Source organism: Hermetia illucens, chromosome 6 (assembly GCF_905115235.1).
Source record: "Hermetia illucens chromosome 6, iHerIll2.2.curated.20191125, whole genome shotgun sequence".
Taxonomy (NCBI): Eukaryota; Metazoa; Arthropoda; class Insecta; order Diptera; family Stratiomyidae; genus Hermetia; species Hermetia illucens.
In genome coordinates, this window is record NC_051854.1 from 827,815 (window position 1) to 843,946 (window position 16,132).

Sequence of the window (16,132 nt, forward strand, 5' to 3'; positions counted from 1 at the left end):
GGATCCTATATAACCCTTCCAAAGCACTGGTGTTGGCCATGCATTGAAATCACACATACTACCGCTTGTCCAGCATTCATATTTCGGTAACCATTACACTAGATAATTGTTTTGATAAGTTACCTTTAATCGTTGCTTGTGCTTGTGGCTCCTTTTCATAAATTCGTTGTTCAGGTGTAGACACAGAGATCGTTGCGGTACGAACATCACCCGATTCAGGACCCATTTGAACACGCATTGTTTTCTTCTCAGTATTCATAGGCGGGACAACACTACCCGAAATAGATCTGCCATTTATTCCGAAAGGCACCGGAGGTTTTCGTACACCTGACAAAAAGTGAAGAACCGATTCAAAAAAAGGTCAATTTAGCACCCAACCGGGCAAGGGCTTAACCAATACGTAGTGTCCCAAGCACCAGCAGCTTAAGTTCATGGCTACACCAACAGACATGGGCGAGCTTTCACTACACTATTTGATGTCATAAGAATTTAAGAACAATGACATCAGCGAACTAGTATAAATATTATCAGCTGTGTTTTCACGAGAAGTGATTAGATTACATGCTGAACTTGACAGGAGATAATCAACTTCGATAGGAAACTTGTGAGTGAAATTAAATTATATGTAATAGAATCTGCTGCGCATGCAATATTCATGTGAAACACTGAACTTACCCATACACAACCGACTCGTTGGATTAATAGCGTTTCCAATAATTTCCCTTGCCTTCTTCTTTTCGCGATCGCGTTCAGGCTCTGTGACTGCAATATTTTCAGTCTTGGCACATAATTGTTCCACTTCTCGCGAGGACTCTTCCTTGGCTTGATTAAGCAGTGCTATTGAGTTCTCCATAGAGCGCCGAGCTTCTTTCAAAGAGAAACTCTCCACCGAAGTTTTGGACTCGCTTTCCGAGAGTTCAATTTGTTTCGGGGATGGCTTTCCTGGTGTTTCTGGTGCCTCGGATGGAGTTTGTACACTTTCCTTCCTAACACTATCTGTTGGCGAAATTTCTTCCGGCGAGTTTGATTTCGAGCTTGGTTCGGCCGCCTTACGTTCGAATTCTTTCTTATAGTTACTCACACTACCTCCCGGAATCACAAACTTTTTAGGCTTATCGCTAGCTGAAGTGTTCAAGTTTTGGAACTTCTCAGCTGTCTCCATAATACGGGATCGTCGTCGATTCTCATCTTGTAGGCTGCCTTTTCGATCCGCTGTTGTCTGAGATCTTTGCAATTCTTCATTCTTATCCTCGGACATTTTGTTTATAGCTGCTACCAGGTCTGCTGTCTTGTGTTTATTCACGAATTTCTTAATTACCTTCTGAGGACTCATTTCTTTCGTTGGCGGAGGACTTTCATCGCTCTCTTTAACTGCGTCAAGTTTATTAATTGTCCTTTGCCGTGGAATCACTCCATCTTCATTTACACGGTTAGGCAATGTCTCATCCATTAGTTCTTCACAGGCATTTTCTACATTCGTCAAATCTTTTTGAGTACTTGTCTTCGCCGGACCTTCTTCGAGACAAGCAGTGTCTTGTTCTTGATCAACTTCCATTTCTTCCACTTCATTCTGCGCGACTCCTTGGTCACCTGGTCTTTCTTTCTTTTTGACGATTCCAACTGCATTTTCCGTAGAGACTGTGTTCTCGAGTTTACGTTTTGGCTGAACGGGACTCTCGTTGGGAGTGATGGTTCTTGTTGGAGATGGCATAAGGGCAGCTTCACCCCCAGCTATTGTAGAGGATACAAGAGGTAATCAATCTGATGTTGTCTGTATTTATCCAGAACTTACCTGCAACCATATCCAATATCCTACGTTCAGCTTCGGTATTCCCTATTTCCCGTATCGATCCCACCGAGTGTGAACGGGGAACATTTGACTTGGGATCATCTCCAGATGGAACAACTAATTGGTCTGCTGTTACCGATGGCGGAGACAGTGATAGCAACACATCCAGCCGAACAGGCGTTTGATTTGCTAAGTCCTCTGCGATGTCTAGACAGGAACCGCTATAACCTTCATTCACCCACCTAAATTAGAACATTCGACAAGTTAACCAATTTTGAAAACACAACAGCAAGTGCATTGTACCAATGACTACATATCTGCTCAATATTTGCTCTTCGTTGCGGACATACCGTCAACATTTCTCTAATTAAAGGCGACGCCGGCGAAGGTTTCTTCGGTTCGTAATAATCGCCTTGACTAATTTGCTTAACAAGTCTTTTGAATTGTGAGCCATCGAATGGCATAGCACCGTAGACTAGAGTATAAAGAAGAACGCCCAAAGACCAACAATCGACTTCAGGGCCCTGGTAAGGGGTTCCTTTAACAATTTCAGGTGACGCGTAAAGTGGTGATCCGCAGTACGTTGACAGCAGTCGTTGATCGTCAAAAACGTTCGATAAACCGAAATCAGCAATCTAAGAGAAGTGAAAGCAAAGTAAGTTGAGATCGAAAATGAATCAATTCTTCTCATTTGAGCGAAATAACAAACTCAAAGCAGTCATCGCTCACCTTTGCATTTCCATGTTCATCAAGAAGAATATTTTCTAATTTCAAGTCTCTGTGACAAATTTTGTGTTTATGGCAATAATATACGGCTGTCGCCACTTGACGGAATATCCGACGCGCCTCATCTTCCGCAAGAACTTTTCTTTCTGACAAATAATCGTACAATTCCCCACCAGCTGCGAATTCCATCACAAGAACCATTTTCTCTCGATTTTCAAATACTAAAAAAAAAGGTAAAACATGAGCATTTTCCAGAACTCATTCCAATTCCAGTCAATACCTTCATATATGTGAATAATGTTCGGATGTTGTACGGAGCTCATAATTTGAACTTCACGTCGAATACGTATCAGATCTGATTCGGCTTCTATTTTACATTTCTTAATAGTTTTTATGGCTACTTCTTGACCAGTCTCTTTATTAATACCCAATTGAACTTTACCATAAGTACCTTGACCTAATTTCTTAATAATGTCAAATCTGTAGAAAAATATACAAATCGAAGACATTGATTACATTCATCGTAAAGAAAACATAACTAATGGTATGCATACCTTTGTCGAAGCTTTTTCCTATGATTATTCATTTTTACTGTGCCTGTGTTGCTAATTCCGCCCATAATATTGTCAATTTTTTCTTGAAGTACACCGGGCGGACCGGTCATTTGACCAGGCCCGGCTGGTTGTGTTGCTTCGCCTATCACCATTGTGGACTATTCTGAAAAATTAAAGAGGAATTTGTGAAATCAGCTGTTATATGAATGTAATAAGATAACTTAGATTTATAACTAATCTAAAAGATGATAAGATTTGAAAGAAAAACAAAAAAAACAAGTCAGACGATTCTATGATGCAGTCTGATGGGGTGAAAGTTTCGAGAAATAAACAAGAAATAATTAAATCTTCCTTCAGATTGATGGAACTTCTTCTTAACCCTCTTGGGTAGGAACGTGGCAATGTGGCGTTGTCATGAAAATCATGTTTTCTCACATTCAACTCAGCAATTTGCCTTGATTGAAGCATCTCGCAGACAATTATTGATAAATTTGTCTACCGCGGATAAAGTTTGTACAATGTCACTGAAGAAATGTTCTATTCTACTTTTGAAGTAAAGATCATCTCCGTAGTATTCTATTTTTGACTGATATTCCTGCTTCGTGATTTTGGATGAAGTTACGACAGTGATACAAATACCTATGCACTTAGACAAGTGACTCCTCGTTTTATGTGAATCTTCCACTCCTTGAATGTAGAGCCACATTCACCATTCAACGAATTCTATATTTTTCCTCCTTGAGTATGGTTGCGGTAGGGTTTTCTGGGTGTTATTCTTTCGGTATTCCGCTCTATTCTAAATTATATCTTCGTCTGGACACGCGCAGCTTGACAGTTGCATATTATAACATGCGAACTTAACTCTGCACTTGAAATGAAAAATTTTGAAAAACCTAAAAAAAGACATGAAAGACGCCTTAGCTGTTGATGTTGTATGTAAAGGGATTCACAGACCACACGTTCTCACCAAATTTCGTGATAATTGGTTCAGCCGTTTCCGAGTAAATCGGGTGGGAGAAATAAGTAAATCAGGTTTCGTTTCACACAAAACCTTAAAAAAGAAGAGATCCTCCCGCTTTTCGATAGGATAATTTTTGCAGTATGTTTGTTTAGTTGTGAAGGGAAAAATTTGGTGTGTCTAGCAGCATTTAGGCTCTACCATCTGCCATTATGGGAAGGTTGCCCACAGTTTTTAATAGCATCATTAGCCAATGCTACTGACACTCGAATTGCTGGTTCCAGTCCCTGCACAGGAGAAGTTGAACTTTCTTCTATTAAGATATTTGAGATTTCGTTTTCCTCTACCCCACATTAACCGGTTACCCATAGTAGTTCCATCGTATTGAATTTAGATATATAGCTTAAACAGGATCCAGTTAGACATATGAACTGTTTTCATGGTAGTGCTTTGCATATATTTATATATCCTTATAGCTCCGGGAACACTCAAATATACAGTTTCTTGCAGTAAGGCTAAATTCCCCTCTTTACTCGCCTTAACCCACCACACTACAGATGCATAGACAAACATCGGGCTAATGATACCTACCTATATCCACATTACCATAACAACAAACCAACTCCCCATATCAAGAAAATGTTTGCCTGCACAGCCCATAACTGCGAGAGTTCATTTCATCTTTGCCTCTACATGTTTGCTCTAAAGAAGCTTTTTATCTAAAAAGGATCCTAGATATTTCACAAAATTTTAAAATTCGATCCGGGAATCGATCATTTGTAGTCTCATCAGCGGAAGCTGTAGGTATATCATAAAAGTGTTGTGATTGCCTTGCATTTTATATCATTCAACAGGGTTGGCTTCTTATATTGGTTATTTGCAGGGTTTTTCTCATTGTGGTAAATACCATCAAATTATTTGTTCCTCTTACGCCGATGCATACATGCCCGATTCTCTGATTAATCGCATCGGAAGGATTCATTGTTCCCTCAATGAGAACGGACAACAACGGACGCCGGTCGAATCCCGATCGCAGTCATATACGCACTAAGGGCCCGAGTGCTGGTACTATGGATCCCCTAGGTGAACTGAGTGCTCCAAGTATTTCAGAATGACGTTCTCAGACAATAGTGAACTATGACATGAAATTGTTTCACTTATTATTACAACCTGAATAAAGTGGTGCTTCACAACAAGCGTCCTTTGGGATCGATGTATCAACGATCGGCTCAAATTCAAAATGTATCGTAGTGTCTGTTGCCCTCTACTTTTCAAAGTGGTGAACAGAAGAAAATAAACGATGCGATTATGAAGACGCTGAATCGGCGATATATTTCGCTACGACCACATCTGAAATAAGGATTCCGCGATCGATATGGCCCTGCACTCATCAAGTGGAAATTGTGGGGAAGCATCTTCGATTGTCCGCGCCACCCGTATCTCGCCAGCTAAGATTGACGAATCAACGCTAGACGGTGGTTCGAGAACCGCTTACCCCCATGGAGGGAAGTGGTAAACCAAATCAAGACGAGCCGATCTCGTGACCGGGGATCCCACCCGTTCACGAGATCGGCTCGTCTGGGCTTGGCTAAGGCTAAATGAAAAGAGGAATTATTAGACATAGCCAGTTTCCTTGGATTTTACGAGTTCAGCTTCATCTCATTAATCTTTCTATATTTTTCAGGCTTTCCACTCAATATCAAGGCGATTGTAACATCTAATGGAACATGATAAGAGTATTAGCTTTTGGGCATGACTCCAAAATGTCTAGATAATACCAGTTTGATTTTCAAAAATATGTCAGCAGTATATAGCTCGTTCGTTAAACATTTTCAAAATTTTTTGTTTAGGTTCGAGATAAGCCTTGAAAATCTGAAAAGCCTAGAAAATCATCTAATAACTAAGCAAAATGAACTCACTTTATATCCTATATGAATGTAAATAACTTCATCTCAATTCAACATAATATTATCAATAATATCCCACACTCTCTGCTTCATATTCACTATTTCATAAGAATATAACATTACTCAAGCTTGCCAAATCAACTTTCTTGGCTGCTGGTTGAACAGGAAGTTTTTTCTTCTCGGTCGTCGTGGTTTATTTAATTTTTTTCTCCTTCAAGTTTTCAGATCACATTTTCATATACACTTGCACAGCAATTATAACACCACATTTTTTAGCGAAAAATAAAACTGAAACGGGCCAGTTTTCTTACATGAACTAGTCATTTATCAACTATGTAGGACATTAGAAATATTTAGAAGAGAAAAAAATATTTCACGCCACAAATAAAAAAAGTATTTTTTGATACCGAAAAAGTTTATGAATTTTTGACACTTTAAGAGTTTTTAAGTGCGTAGACACAATTTTTTGATTCTAAAATATCCAAAAATAACACTTGAAAGGGAATGTGTTATTTTGAGACGCGCCCGTCTATGTATGTTGCTTGGCTGCTTCGAGGAGCTCCGGCTGATAGACGGAGATCCCAACCGCGCCGTCGCGTTAGGACCAATTTTAAAAGAACTAGTAACAGGGTGTTTTTCACTTCATGGATCGATGCAAAACTAGCACACGTCATGATAAGAAAATCTTGCTAGCTATGGGGGAATCCATGATTTCCACAATTCATGCATTTTCCAAGCAAAGATCTCAGATTTTTTTCAATGAATGAAGTAAGCATGGATGTTTCGCTTTACTCTTTGGAAATTCCGTATAAATATCAAATCATCCTGTATCATTTCGATCGTGTGCTGACTTACAAATTTAATCTGTATTCTGCACTAAGTGAACAGCATGCCCGATATGTGAAGAGAATGTTGGGAAATGTATGTATGCGCCTGGTCGGCTACTGCTACTTGTACAACGCCACACAAATATCATTTTGTTGGATGTTCGCAACGTTGTAATTTTCTTTTAAATACAATTGTCTAGAGCAGAGACTTGCTACTGATTTGTCCACATCTGAAATGTTGTGGAAGTGTTTTAGAGATGATATCAGGCTTTGGTTATAGAAAAGTGGAAAGTACTTTACGAAACAATCGAATGATGGCAAGGACCCTTTTTCGATAAATGTAATGCAGTAAAAAGCCAATAGTGTGAGGTGCACAGCGCCTCATAATGTTAGCATGAGTAGAAGGCTCTCCATAAGAACTTTCACCTTTAAACTAATTCATTTACTGATATCTGACCTGCACGACGAAATAGCTTATACGAAAACTTCTATGACAGAATTTCTGGGAAGTTAATTACTCCCCAAATACTGGTATGCTGCTCTTTTTAGGTTTTTTCAATGATACTGCAGAGTCATTGCGATATTGTAGACCTAGTCGAAAATGCTAGTGAAACATTTAGCTCCTTACATTGGACGATCCGTCGCTCTCTTTCCCCAGATTTTGTGATTTGGCTAAAGCCTTGGATCGCGTCAGTATCAAATGTTCACCGAAGGATTATTTTTTGTCTGTAGAGCAAAGCTGAACAATATAAACGACTGCCGGCTTAAGGATTTATTATCTATCTCCGTCTATGAATAAAATGTGAAAAGGACCTCTAGTTCATAATCTTGAAGTTAGACATCTATAAAAAACCAGTGCTTAGAATCAAGTTTCTGTCATGTTCTACCTTCCAAGTTCTACTTATCCTATCTTTTAAGGAGGGATCAGTTTTCCTAAACTTTACTATCAGGGTTTGACGAGAGGTCACACAGCACATCTTTTATTTCAAATAAAAATTACGGAAGTAGCGTTTTCATTTTTTTCTTTGTCTGCGACAAATAGAATTTATTTTGAGAAGGACTCACGAGTGAACTAAAAGATAAAGCACAGCGAAAAGGTAGAACAATCCTTCCGGAAATCTGACTTGAAATATCATTTACATTTTTGATCCACTACTCAAAATTTATTCGACCGTCATTTGACGTTGTTAGACATTTACTATTTGATACATTTATTGCAACGTTAATAACAAATTCTTTTCTCATTGCAAAATGTTGGGTTATTCAACTGCCTTAAAGAAGCCAATTTACGCCAGAAATTCAGTGTAAATTTGTATCCTTGTAGAAGCAGCCTAACATGTGCTTACAGAGTTTTAAATAACCTTTCAACTTTCCTTTTGACGCTAGATGCATCCTTGCAGCATGTTTTATCAACAAGTTCAATTGTTGGCGTCGAATCGTAATTTCAACTTTCCGAACTCAACAGTCACTTCTCGAAATCTGAGAGCTCCGCGTATTTGCTTCAGTAAATCTAGTTTGATCGCTATTATGAGAGGCTCCATAGCTCCACTTTTATGCTTTGTGATTCTTGTAATTTTATCGCTAATTTACTTTAATGTAAAATTGTCTATTTATTTGATGTCTAACTGTTCTTATTTATATCGGTTTCTTTCACCGGATTTAACAAAACAATAAAGCACACTTTGAACAACTTTGGAATTTTCTATCATTTCTTCTTAATTCATTTCCAACAATAAGACCGGTATTTTGAATTAATCGTAAATAGTGTATTGTGAAAGAATTTTAGTGGTTTTAATCTGCAAAGTGTAATCCGTCTTGTTCTACAGCAGTTGTCTGGAATTCTGCAAACAATAAAATAGCTCTTCAATACTACCAACCAGCTTCAGGATAAAGAATTCCCTGCATCGTGATTCTACTTCAGTTTAAATTTCAAACTGCCGGCCGTGTAGCAGCTGTGCCATTGAGACAAACAGGCAGGTTGTCCGATAGAGGAAAAACTCCAGCTGAAGTATTCCATTTTGCATTAGTTTGCTAAAGAATGATCAGTTTCCATTTGACGTTCTAATTGCACACAATAGCGTTCTCTTTGGTAGCCTAACTGACATATCCCGAACCGAACGTTTTCTTTAAACCAGTTTCTTCGGCCCTTAGTTTCACGATGTATCGCTAAAAAAATATTTCATTCCGATTAAATTATGATGACATTTCCAACAAGGAGTAGGGAATGGGAACCGGAGTCTCAAAGAACATGTAATTTTGACTGTTCTCATGAATATAAACAGTGTACACTATTTTGTTTGTTTTATGGATAAATAATTTTTGGTAGGCAAGTCTGATATATTTCGATACATGTAAAAGGGGGGTGTAAATTTTTTTTCACCAAATATAGTCTCGGTCTCGGTTAGTACTTTTCGAAGCCGGCCTTAGGTTGGAAAGGTGGGAAGTGCGGGGGGTTCAAAGTGATCATTTCTTTAACGAACCCATTCTCAGAAACTACCCAACCGAAAAATCTGAAAAAAAATCAAGAGGTTGTCACTATATAGTGAATAGGCTCCGAAATACCCTCCATACCGATACCTGTTCAAATAAAGTTAATAATAGTACGTTACTATAATTTTTAGTAACTAACCGGAAAATCCCCTTAAGTTCACCCTACCGAAATTGTGCAGTAATGTAGGCTACAGTATAGAACATGATCCTGCCAAATTTGGTGAAAATCACTTCTGTGCAAATTCAAGACTGAATGTCAATATCACTTGAAAGTGGATATTTTCACATAATATATGCATATATCACGTGCCACGTTCTAATGGGACACATGCACACTGAAATCTCTTTATAAAATAAATACACAAAACCTTTCATACCTGAAGCGTCTAGCTCCCGGTTTTCCGACTTGTTTAAAATGTACGGGTTCTGATAGTACTATCACCTGCGCGTACTATATTTTCATTTTATTAGATTTCCCTCTTTCCCCAACGGTCCTTACAATTTAGCAGTATCTGTCGGCGGACGAAAATAATGGTGTTTCATACAAAAATGTCGAACTAAATTGGTTGACCAGTTAAAGTTAGATGAAAAATAAATAAATAAATGATTTCCGTTGTGCTCTATTAGTTTTCAGGATAAAATAGCTACATGATCTTTTAACAGTTGCTAGGTTTGAAGAAATATTCAACCTTTGAGATGACTTACTCAGTCAATAAATCTTAAATCAATGAAGCATCCGGGACCCACCGTTCCCAATTACACTCGAAGCAAACATGGAAAGATATCCCTGCCATCAATACGAATCTAATGTCTCAAAAACCATTGAAGTTAAGTTAATTTTTTATTCTGCCAGAATTTCATTCATTTAAGTACACTCGCATCCTACTTAATCTTCAACATTTTGTTTAAATTTCTGAAATATGACTGCAGTCCAAAATGTTCGCCCAGCTGCAAACGTTGCAGACCACCTAACTTGAAAATATAAAATTTGCATCACTGAATACACATATTCACCAATGGAAAACAAAAGCCGACAAAATCCAACATTCTTGAGCTAATGCGCTTGTATTATATTAAGACATTGACATTAAATCTTAAAGATATATTCGATGTTCAAATTGGACCCAACCGAGAGAACAAATCCGAGCAGGGAGCAAGTACTTGAATGCAGTCGAAAGTTCTTCTTCATTTGAAAATTTGTCGAGTAGTGAAATGAATGAAAAACTTACATGCGGAGAAAATATTGAATGCAAATGTGCATTTTTCGCGATAATTAGTTGGCTTATTAAAGCATCAAGCCCCTCGAAGGGAGGGGGCGAGGCTGGGTATCAATTACAGACCCGGTGATTTAGTACGAAAGCTGCGGTAGCACAGCGACCATTGCTTGGCGTACATCGAATCTAGAGGAAAAACAACATAAAGAAAAGAAACATGAAATGGTTGAGTAGTTCAGCTCGACGACCTACGCTCACGAGTAAGAGGCAGATTTTTGAAATTTAATTTGGTCTTGATCCGGAAAAGAAATATTTATATATGACACATTAACGAGAATGTTCAGTATTAATAAATAATGAATTGTTCAGAGGCGAAAATCGACAGCAACATTACTAACAAGTATTTTAGGTATTTTCGCTTAATTTTGGACGTGGAGCGCTGAATGCTTTCGTTTGGCTTAAGATAAATTGATTGTGCCAGTTTAATGAGACTTAAATAATTGCTATTGTATGAGCGCAAGGGTTGTTATTAATAGACGTCGTTGCGACATTGATTTTGCATTTTGATTAAGTCGTGTTTGATAGAAATTGTTCTGCCTTGCACTAAGTCGTTATTGACTGATAATCATCACGTAGAAATATCAAACATTTAGTATCAGAAAGGTGACATTTAGAATGACTGATATTTGGTAGATTTGTTTAAATTTCATTACGATTATTCGAGTTGTACCCCCGTTTTTATGTCTTTGGTCTTCTTCATCCAAACACTGCATTTTCAATTGCGAAAAGTAACTTGTGTCTAGACCCAATCTTCCATCCAGGAATCCGGTAAATCAATCACGATAAGTATTTTTAACATTTATAGATTTAGATATTCTTACGATATAAAGCTCACATTGAGCAAAAAAAGCGATTTAAGGTCAAATCGACCCAATAACTATAGTTTCGCAACTATGTATACTTGCATATAAAGTAATTCCAGGATGCATCCATTATTAAGGTCAAGTTTTTTTTAAATGAAATTAGAAAATGGGTCCTATCTACTTCAGGACCTTCCTTTACATTTCCAATTACACTCTGCCATTGATTTTCGAGTGGTGTCCCTCCAACATCGAAACCATAGAAGTTGCACTCACTTCATTTAAAAAGTGCAAGATAAAAAATAACGCAAAATAAAAGTTATCTCGGCTTGGAATTATATCATCTCGTCGAGATGAGAACACACCATATGGAACGATTTGATCCATTTAGTTGCGTCCCCCATTATTCAACCAAATATTTAACATCTCTACATTCGTTTTTCCTTACAAAGAGAAGACAAAGACAAAATCACCAAAAAATTTGTCCGAATCTAATGTTCACTACGTTTGGTGTTTGGTATAGCTAGGTACAACCTCCGCTATCTTTCGCCATTTCTAACTGAATATCTGCCACCAACCAAAAAAATATATCTCTACTCAATAATGATAAAGCAAACCAATTGCGTTGTTTGTTTGATTCACAAAATTGCAAAAGAAAAATATTGAGGACGGCCAAGTAAAGCATCTTGCTAGAATCCCTCATGTTCAACCTAGTATTCACTCCCTCTGCTTCTCCAATCCGACATAGTAAACGATTCGCTTAACTTTTCACCCTTCCTCCTTATTTAAATTCAGAAAATTGACTCGGACCGCATAATCTTTCAGGCTTCGCGAAAGCATTATGATTTACGGGATGCTCACTTTACAAGGCTTAAAAGCTGCAAATACAATAATAACGAAGGTAAGGGATAAGATAGTTCCGAGCGTGTCGACGCTCGGTCTTTGAGAGCCTTGCTCTTTGAATTCGGCGCTTCAGTCTCAAAACAAACAGATTTATAAGAATGATCAATACTTGTGGTACGCTATGGAGGGAGGTATAGGAATACACTACTCTATAAAGTGGTGAGTATGATCCAAAAAATGCAATCGAAGATCAAGTCGTGTCTGTGGGGAAACTAGCATGTAAACAAAAGCGAGACGCCGAGGTCATCTTCATCCACCAATATAAACCGAAGTTTGATGCCAGAGTTTCCTTTCTTCCACAGTTTCATGTTTGCGAAACCTAAGCAATCTAGGCATTCGCGTTGCAGTTGCAGGTCTGCCACCAACTAAGTACAACTGAAGTGTCCAATCATGAAACACATCATTCCATTCTAGTCGGCTATGTTGATGTAGATTATGCTAGGCGTTGGTATTTCAAGACTTCAAGTAAATTGGAACAGGGCCTTGAACTGTGTTAGAGCACTTCATTGAAGACCATAAATGTAGACTACAGGATTACAATGCCTTGTAGGAGGCAATGTGGTCAGCATTGTGCTCGCCCGAGATTATTACCGCGATTTAACTCAGGTACTCATTCACAGCTGAGTCGACTGATATCCGACGTCAAATCATGATACAAATTTCACTGCCACCAGTGAGTTTTGAACCGCGACCTTCCGTACGACAGTCTTGTGCTCTAACCACTGAGTTATCCGGACACTAAAATTTCTTTAGGCAAAACTTGTTTGGTGGAAATGTAATGAAACTTATTTTGTGTGTAGGCAGTACTTCTTGAATAGTTTATTCGCTAAAACGTTGCAATGAACCTGTGAGAGTAATTATGAAAGGAAATTAGAAAAGAACTCTTAAGTTTGCTAGCACCTAAGTCCAGTTCAACAGAAGTCGACATTCACTTAGAAGCACAGTTAATTCAGGAAGGTAAGTAGAGTTTCTCCTGCTTCTGTACTTCGTATTTCTTCTGTAGACCTATTGCAAATTCAATATTCAATTTTAAACAAACTTCGAAAAAAAATCTTTGACGATTATTGAGTTAATAGGACTTGCTCTTTACCTCTATCAACCTCGTATCATTACTACGAATCCTTTCAATTGCATGCTAAATACATAAATGACATCAAGCATGCTTTTAAATCGTAGAAATTTACATATTCATCCTCTAACCGACGCTTGTAATATCCTGCGGCACAGAAGTATCCGTTAAATCATTTAGACAACTAACAGGTCAACAAGATATATGGAAAACTCAGCTCGAGAGCCAGACGAAAAAAATACGGAATATTTCTTGCAGTCATTTAAAATTCGAGGTAAATATTTTCCTTTATTTTTTGACCTATTTCCATCATCTTGACCGACAAGACACTTGAATGTGATTAAGAATATATATCATATTAGAGACGAGTTTCGAATGCTTGGAATTAAGAAATTACCATATAAATATTAAATAAAATTTATCACAAATGTTGCCTTTCTCTCCATACAATCATCCAAAATCCTATTTTTGATTTTCATTCTCCAACTTGTTCCTATCTTGCTCTAGTCGAGGATTTAACTTGACGAGATTTTAATTTAAAGCATGCACGCTGTCGTGAATTAAAAACAAAAAGGTATCCACACAAATTTGGACATGACAAGCGCAACGATGAATTTTGTTCCGTGTAGTCGTACCAGCAGTTAAAATGTAATTTATTCAAAATACCTTTATCATTTATATACAACGAGTACCACATAATCTTGAAATTATTATTTTTTTTTGCTTGTAACTTTTAATTCACTGAAACATTTTTACATAACTGCCCATATCTGAAAGGGAAAGTATTAAAAGAGAAGCAGGCAGTGTAAGACTACTACTATATTGCAGAACCATTTCCAGGTGGAGATGATTAAGGGGGACTACATGTGGCGAAGCAAAATTTGCGTTCCTTTAGATTTTATAAGCATAGAACTGCTTATCGCGTACAGGCTCAGACTGGAGCACACAGGAGGTAGTCGCTTTATGTACTTGCGTACATAATTGCATTTTTTCCCCTTTTTACTCAATTGTAATTGAATTCAACTAGTATTAACAACGTTATAGAGTGCAGAGGTTTTGTAATTTATGTGAATTGATAGCACTCTAAGACGTGTATGACGTTATTTTCATGAACACCAGGAAACATGTGAATATCTTATTTTTGTTTTTTTTTTAAATTTTTTTTAGTTATTTGTATATCGGCATCAATTAGTCGAGGTAGGTGTGTATATGCTAATGGCGTTCAGGGTAGTGTCCAAATCAAATTGATATACATATGTATGTATACTACCAGCGGTATTCAATTCAACTTGCAAAAGGTGTCCCTTTTTTTTTTTTTTGGGGAACACAAACCGCCATCATCAGCCTACCAGTGGAGAACGCACTCAAACTGTTAGCAGCAGGGAGAGTGAGAATAGGCTGGGTTATGTGTCGCCTTAGGGAACAGGTGGCGTTAAAACGGTGCTTTAGATGCCTTGGCTTTGGTCACATTGCGAAGTCATGCACTAACCCAAATGACAGGTCAAAGCAATGCAGGAGATGCGGAGTGGAGGGTCACATCAGCAAGGACTGCGGAGCTGACCCAAATTGTCTACTGTGCAAAGGAAAGGAGGGTGTGGACCATCGGCACATTGCAGGCAGCAGCAGGTGCCCGGAATACAGGAGAGCCCTTAGCACAAATCGCAGATGAGGTTGATACAAATCAACCTCAACACTGCGAGGCGGCGCAGGATCTACTCGCGCAAACCATCCGCGAGAAAAACATCGATGTGGCCATACTAAGTGAACCATACCGAAACCGCGGTGGTAGCGTTTGGGTCAAAGACGAAACGGGCCAAGCAGCGCTGTGGACTTGTGGAGAACAAGCCTTCCAGGAAATAATGGAGCACCCGGAGGAGGGCTTCATCAGAGCGAAGGTGAAGGGCATCCACATCTACAGCTGCTATGCTCCACCCAGCGCTACACTCGTCGAGTATGAGCGGATGCTTGCTGCTCTTGTATTAGGTGCAAGAGGACGTTGGCCTATCATAATAGGAGGCGATTTCAATGCGTGGGCTCTTGAATGGGGCAGCCGGATAACTAATGTCAGGGGACGTGTTCTCCTCGAAGCATTCGCGGAGCTGGACGTGGTACTGGCGACTGTTGGGTCCTCGTACACTTTCCGGGGAAGGGGCCTGGGGTCTATAGTGGACCTGACATACGTGAGTGCCACTGTAGCCAGTAGAATCGCTTGGCATGTCAGTGAGGACTATACTCACAGCGACCACCAGGCAATCTGCATAGAGATCAAGGGCGGATCGAGCTCGAAAAACAGTTTTCGCAAAATGCCGGGTGGTATGCTTGGCTGGACAGTGAAAGCGTTCGAGGGGGACACGTTTTCCGCGGTGCTCAAATCCGACATATCCCTGAATGGTACGGCTGGAGAGAAAGCCACCCAGATCACTCGATGGGTGACGGAAGCATGCGATGCTACTATGCCCAGAAGGCGATTGCTCCCCAGTAGGCAACCCAACTACTGGTGGAACAATGAAATCGCAAGTTTGCGAGCCGCATGTTTTCGGGCAAGGAGGCTTTGCCAGAGGCTCAGGGGAAAACCCGGTGGCGACGGTCGAGAGGAGGCACACAGCAATTGCGTGGCCGCCTAAAGGAAGCCATTCGGAGGAGCAAAAAGAACTGCTTCAAACAGCTGTGCGACCATGCCGACATAAACCCTTGGGGCGAGGCTTACAGAGTGGTGATGAAAAGGCTGCGGAAATCACCCCAGGTGACCTGTCCGCGCCTCCTGAAACAGATTGTTACCACTCTGTTCCCTCACCACGAAAATAGGGGAAGGCAAGTTTTTGTCCAGCCAAATGA

At 39.2% G+C, this 16,132-nt stretch overlaps 1 protein-coding gene across 7 annotated transcripts in view; it reads right to left on the reverse strand.

Annotated features, from left to right (window-relative positions):
• The window catches only part of LOC119658636 (rho-associated protein kinase 2), a 49,560-nt gene that overhangs the window by 22,658 nt on the left and 10,770 nt on the right, over positions 1 to 16,132 (reverse strand). For 5 of the 7 annotated variants that reach the window (XM_038066163.1, XM_038066161.1, XM_038066166.1 and 2 more), the window contains exons 2-8: positions 3,070 to 3,232; positions 2,796 to 2,995; positions 2,519 to 2,736; positions 2,093 to 2,424; positions 1,793 to 2,031; positions 676 to 1,731; positions 124 to 327 (exon numbers count right to left, since the gene is read on the reverse strand). In XM_038066163.1, coding sequence (XP_037922091.1) covers positions 124 to 327; positions 676 to 1,731; positions 1,793 to 2,031; positions 2,093 to 2,424; positions 2,519 to 2,736; positions 2,796 to 2,995; positions 3,070 to 3,221 — 2,401 coding nt within the window. In that variant the 5' untranslated portion in view covers positions 3,222 to 3,232. Of the gene's footprint in view, positions 1 to 123; positions 328 to 675; positions 1,732 to 1,792; positions 2,032 to 2,092; positions 2,425 to 2,518; positions 2,737 to 2,795; positions 2,996 to 3,069; positions 3,233 to 5,946; positions 6,440 to 16,132 lie in introns of those variants that run through there. The other 2 variants (XM_038066162.1, XM_038066164.1) reach the window with 2 other exon arrangements.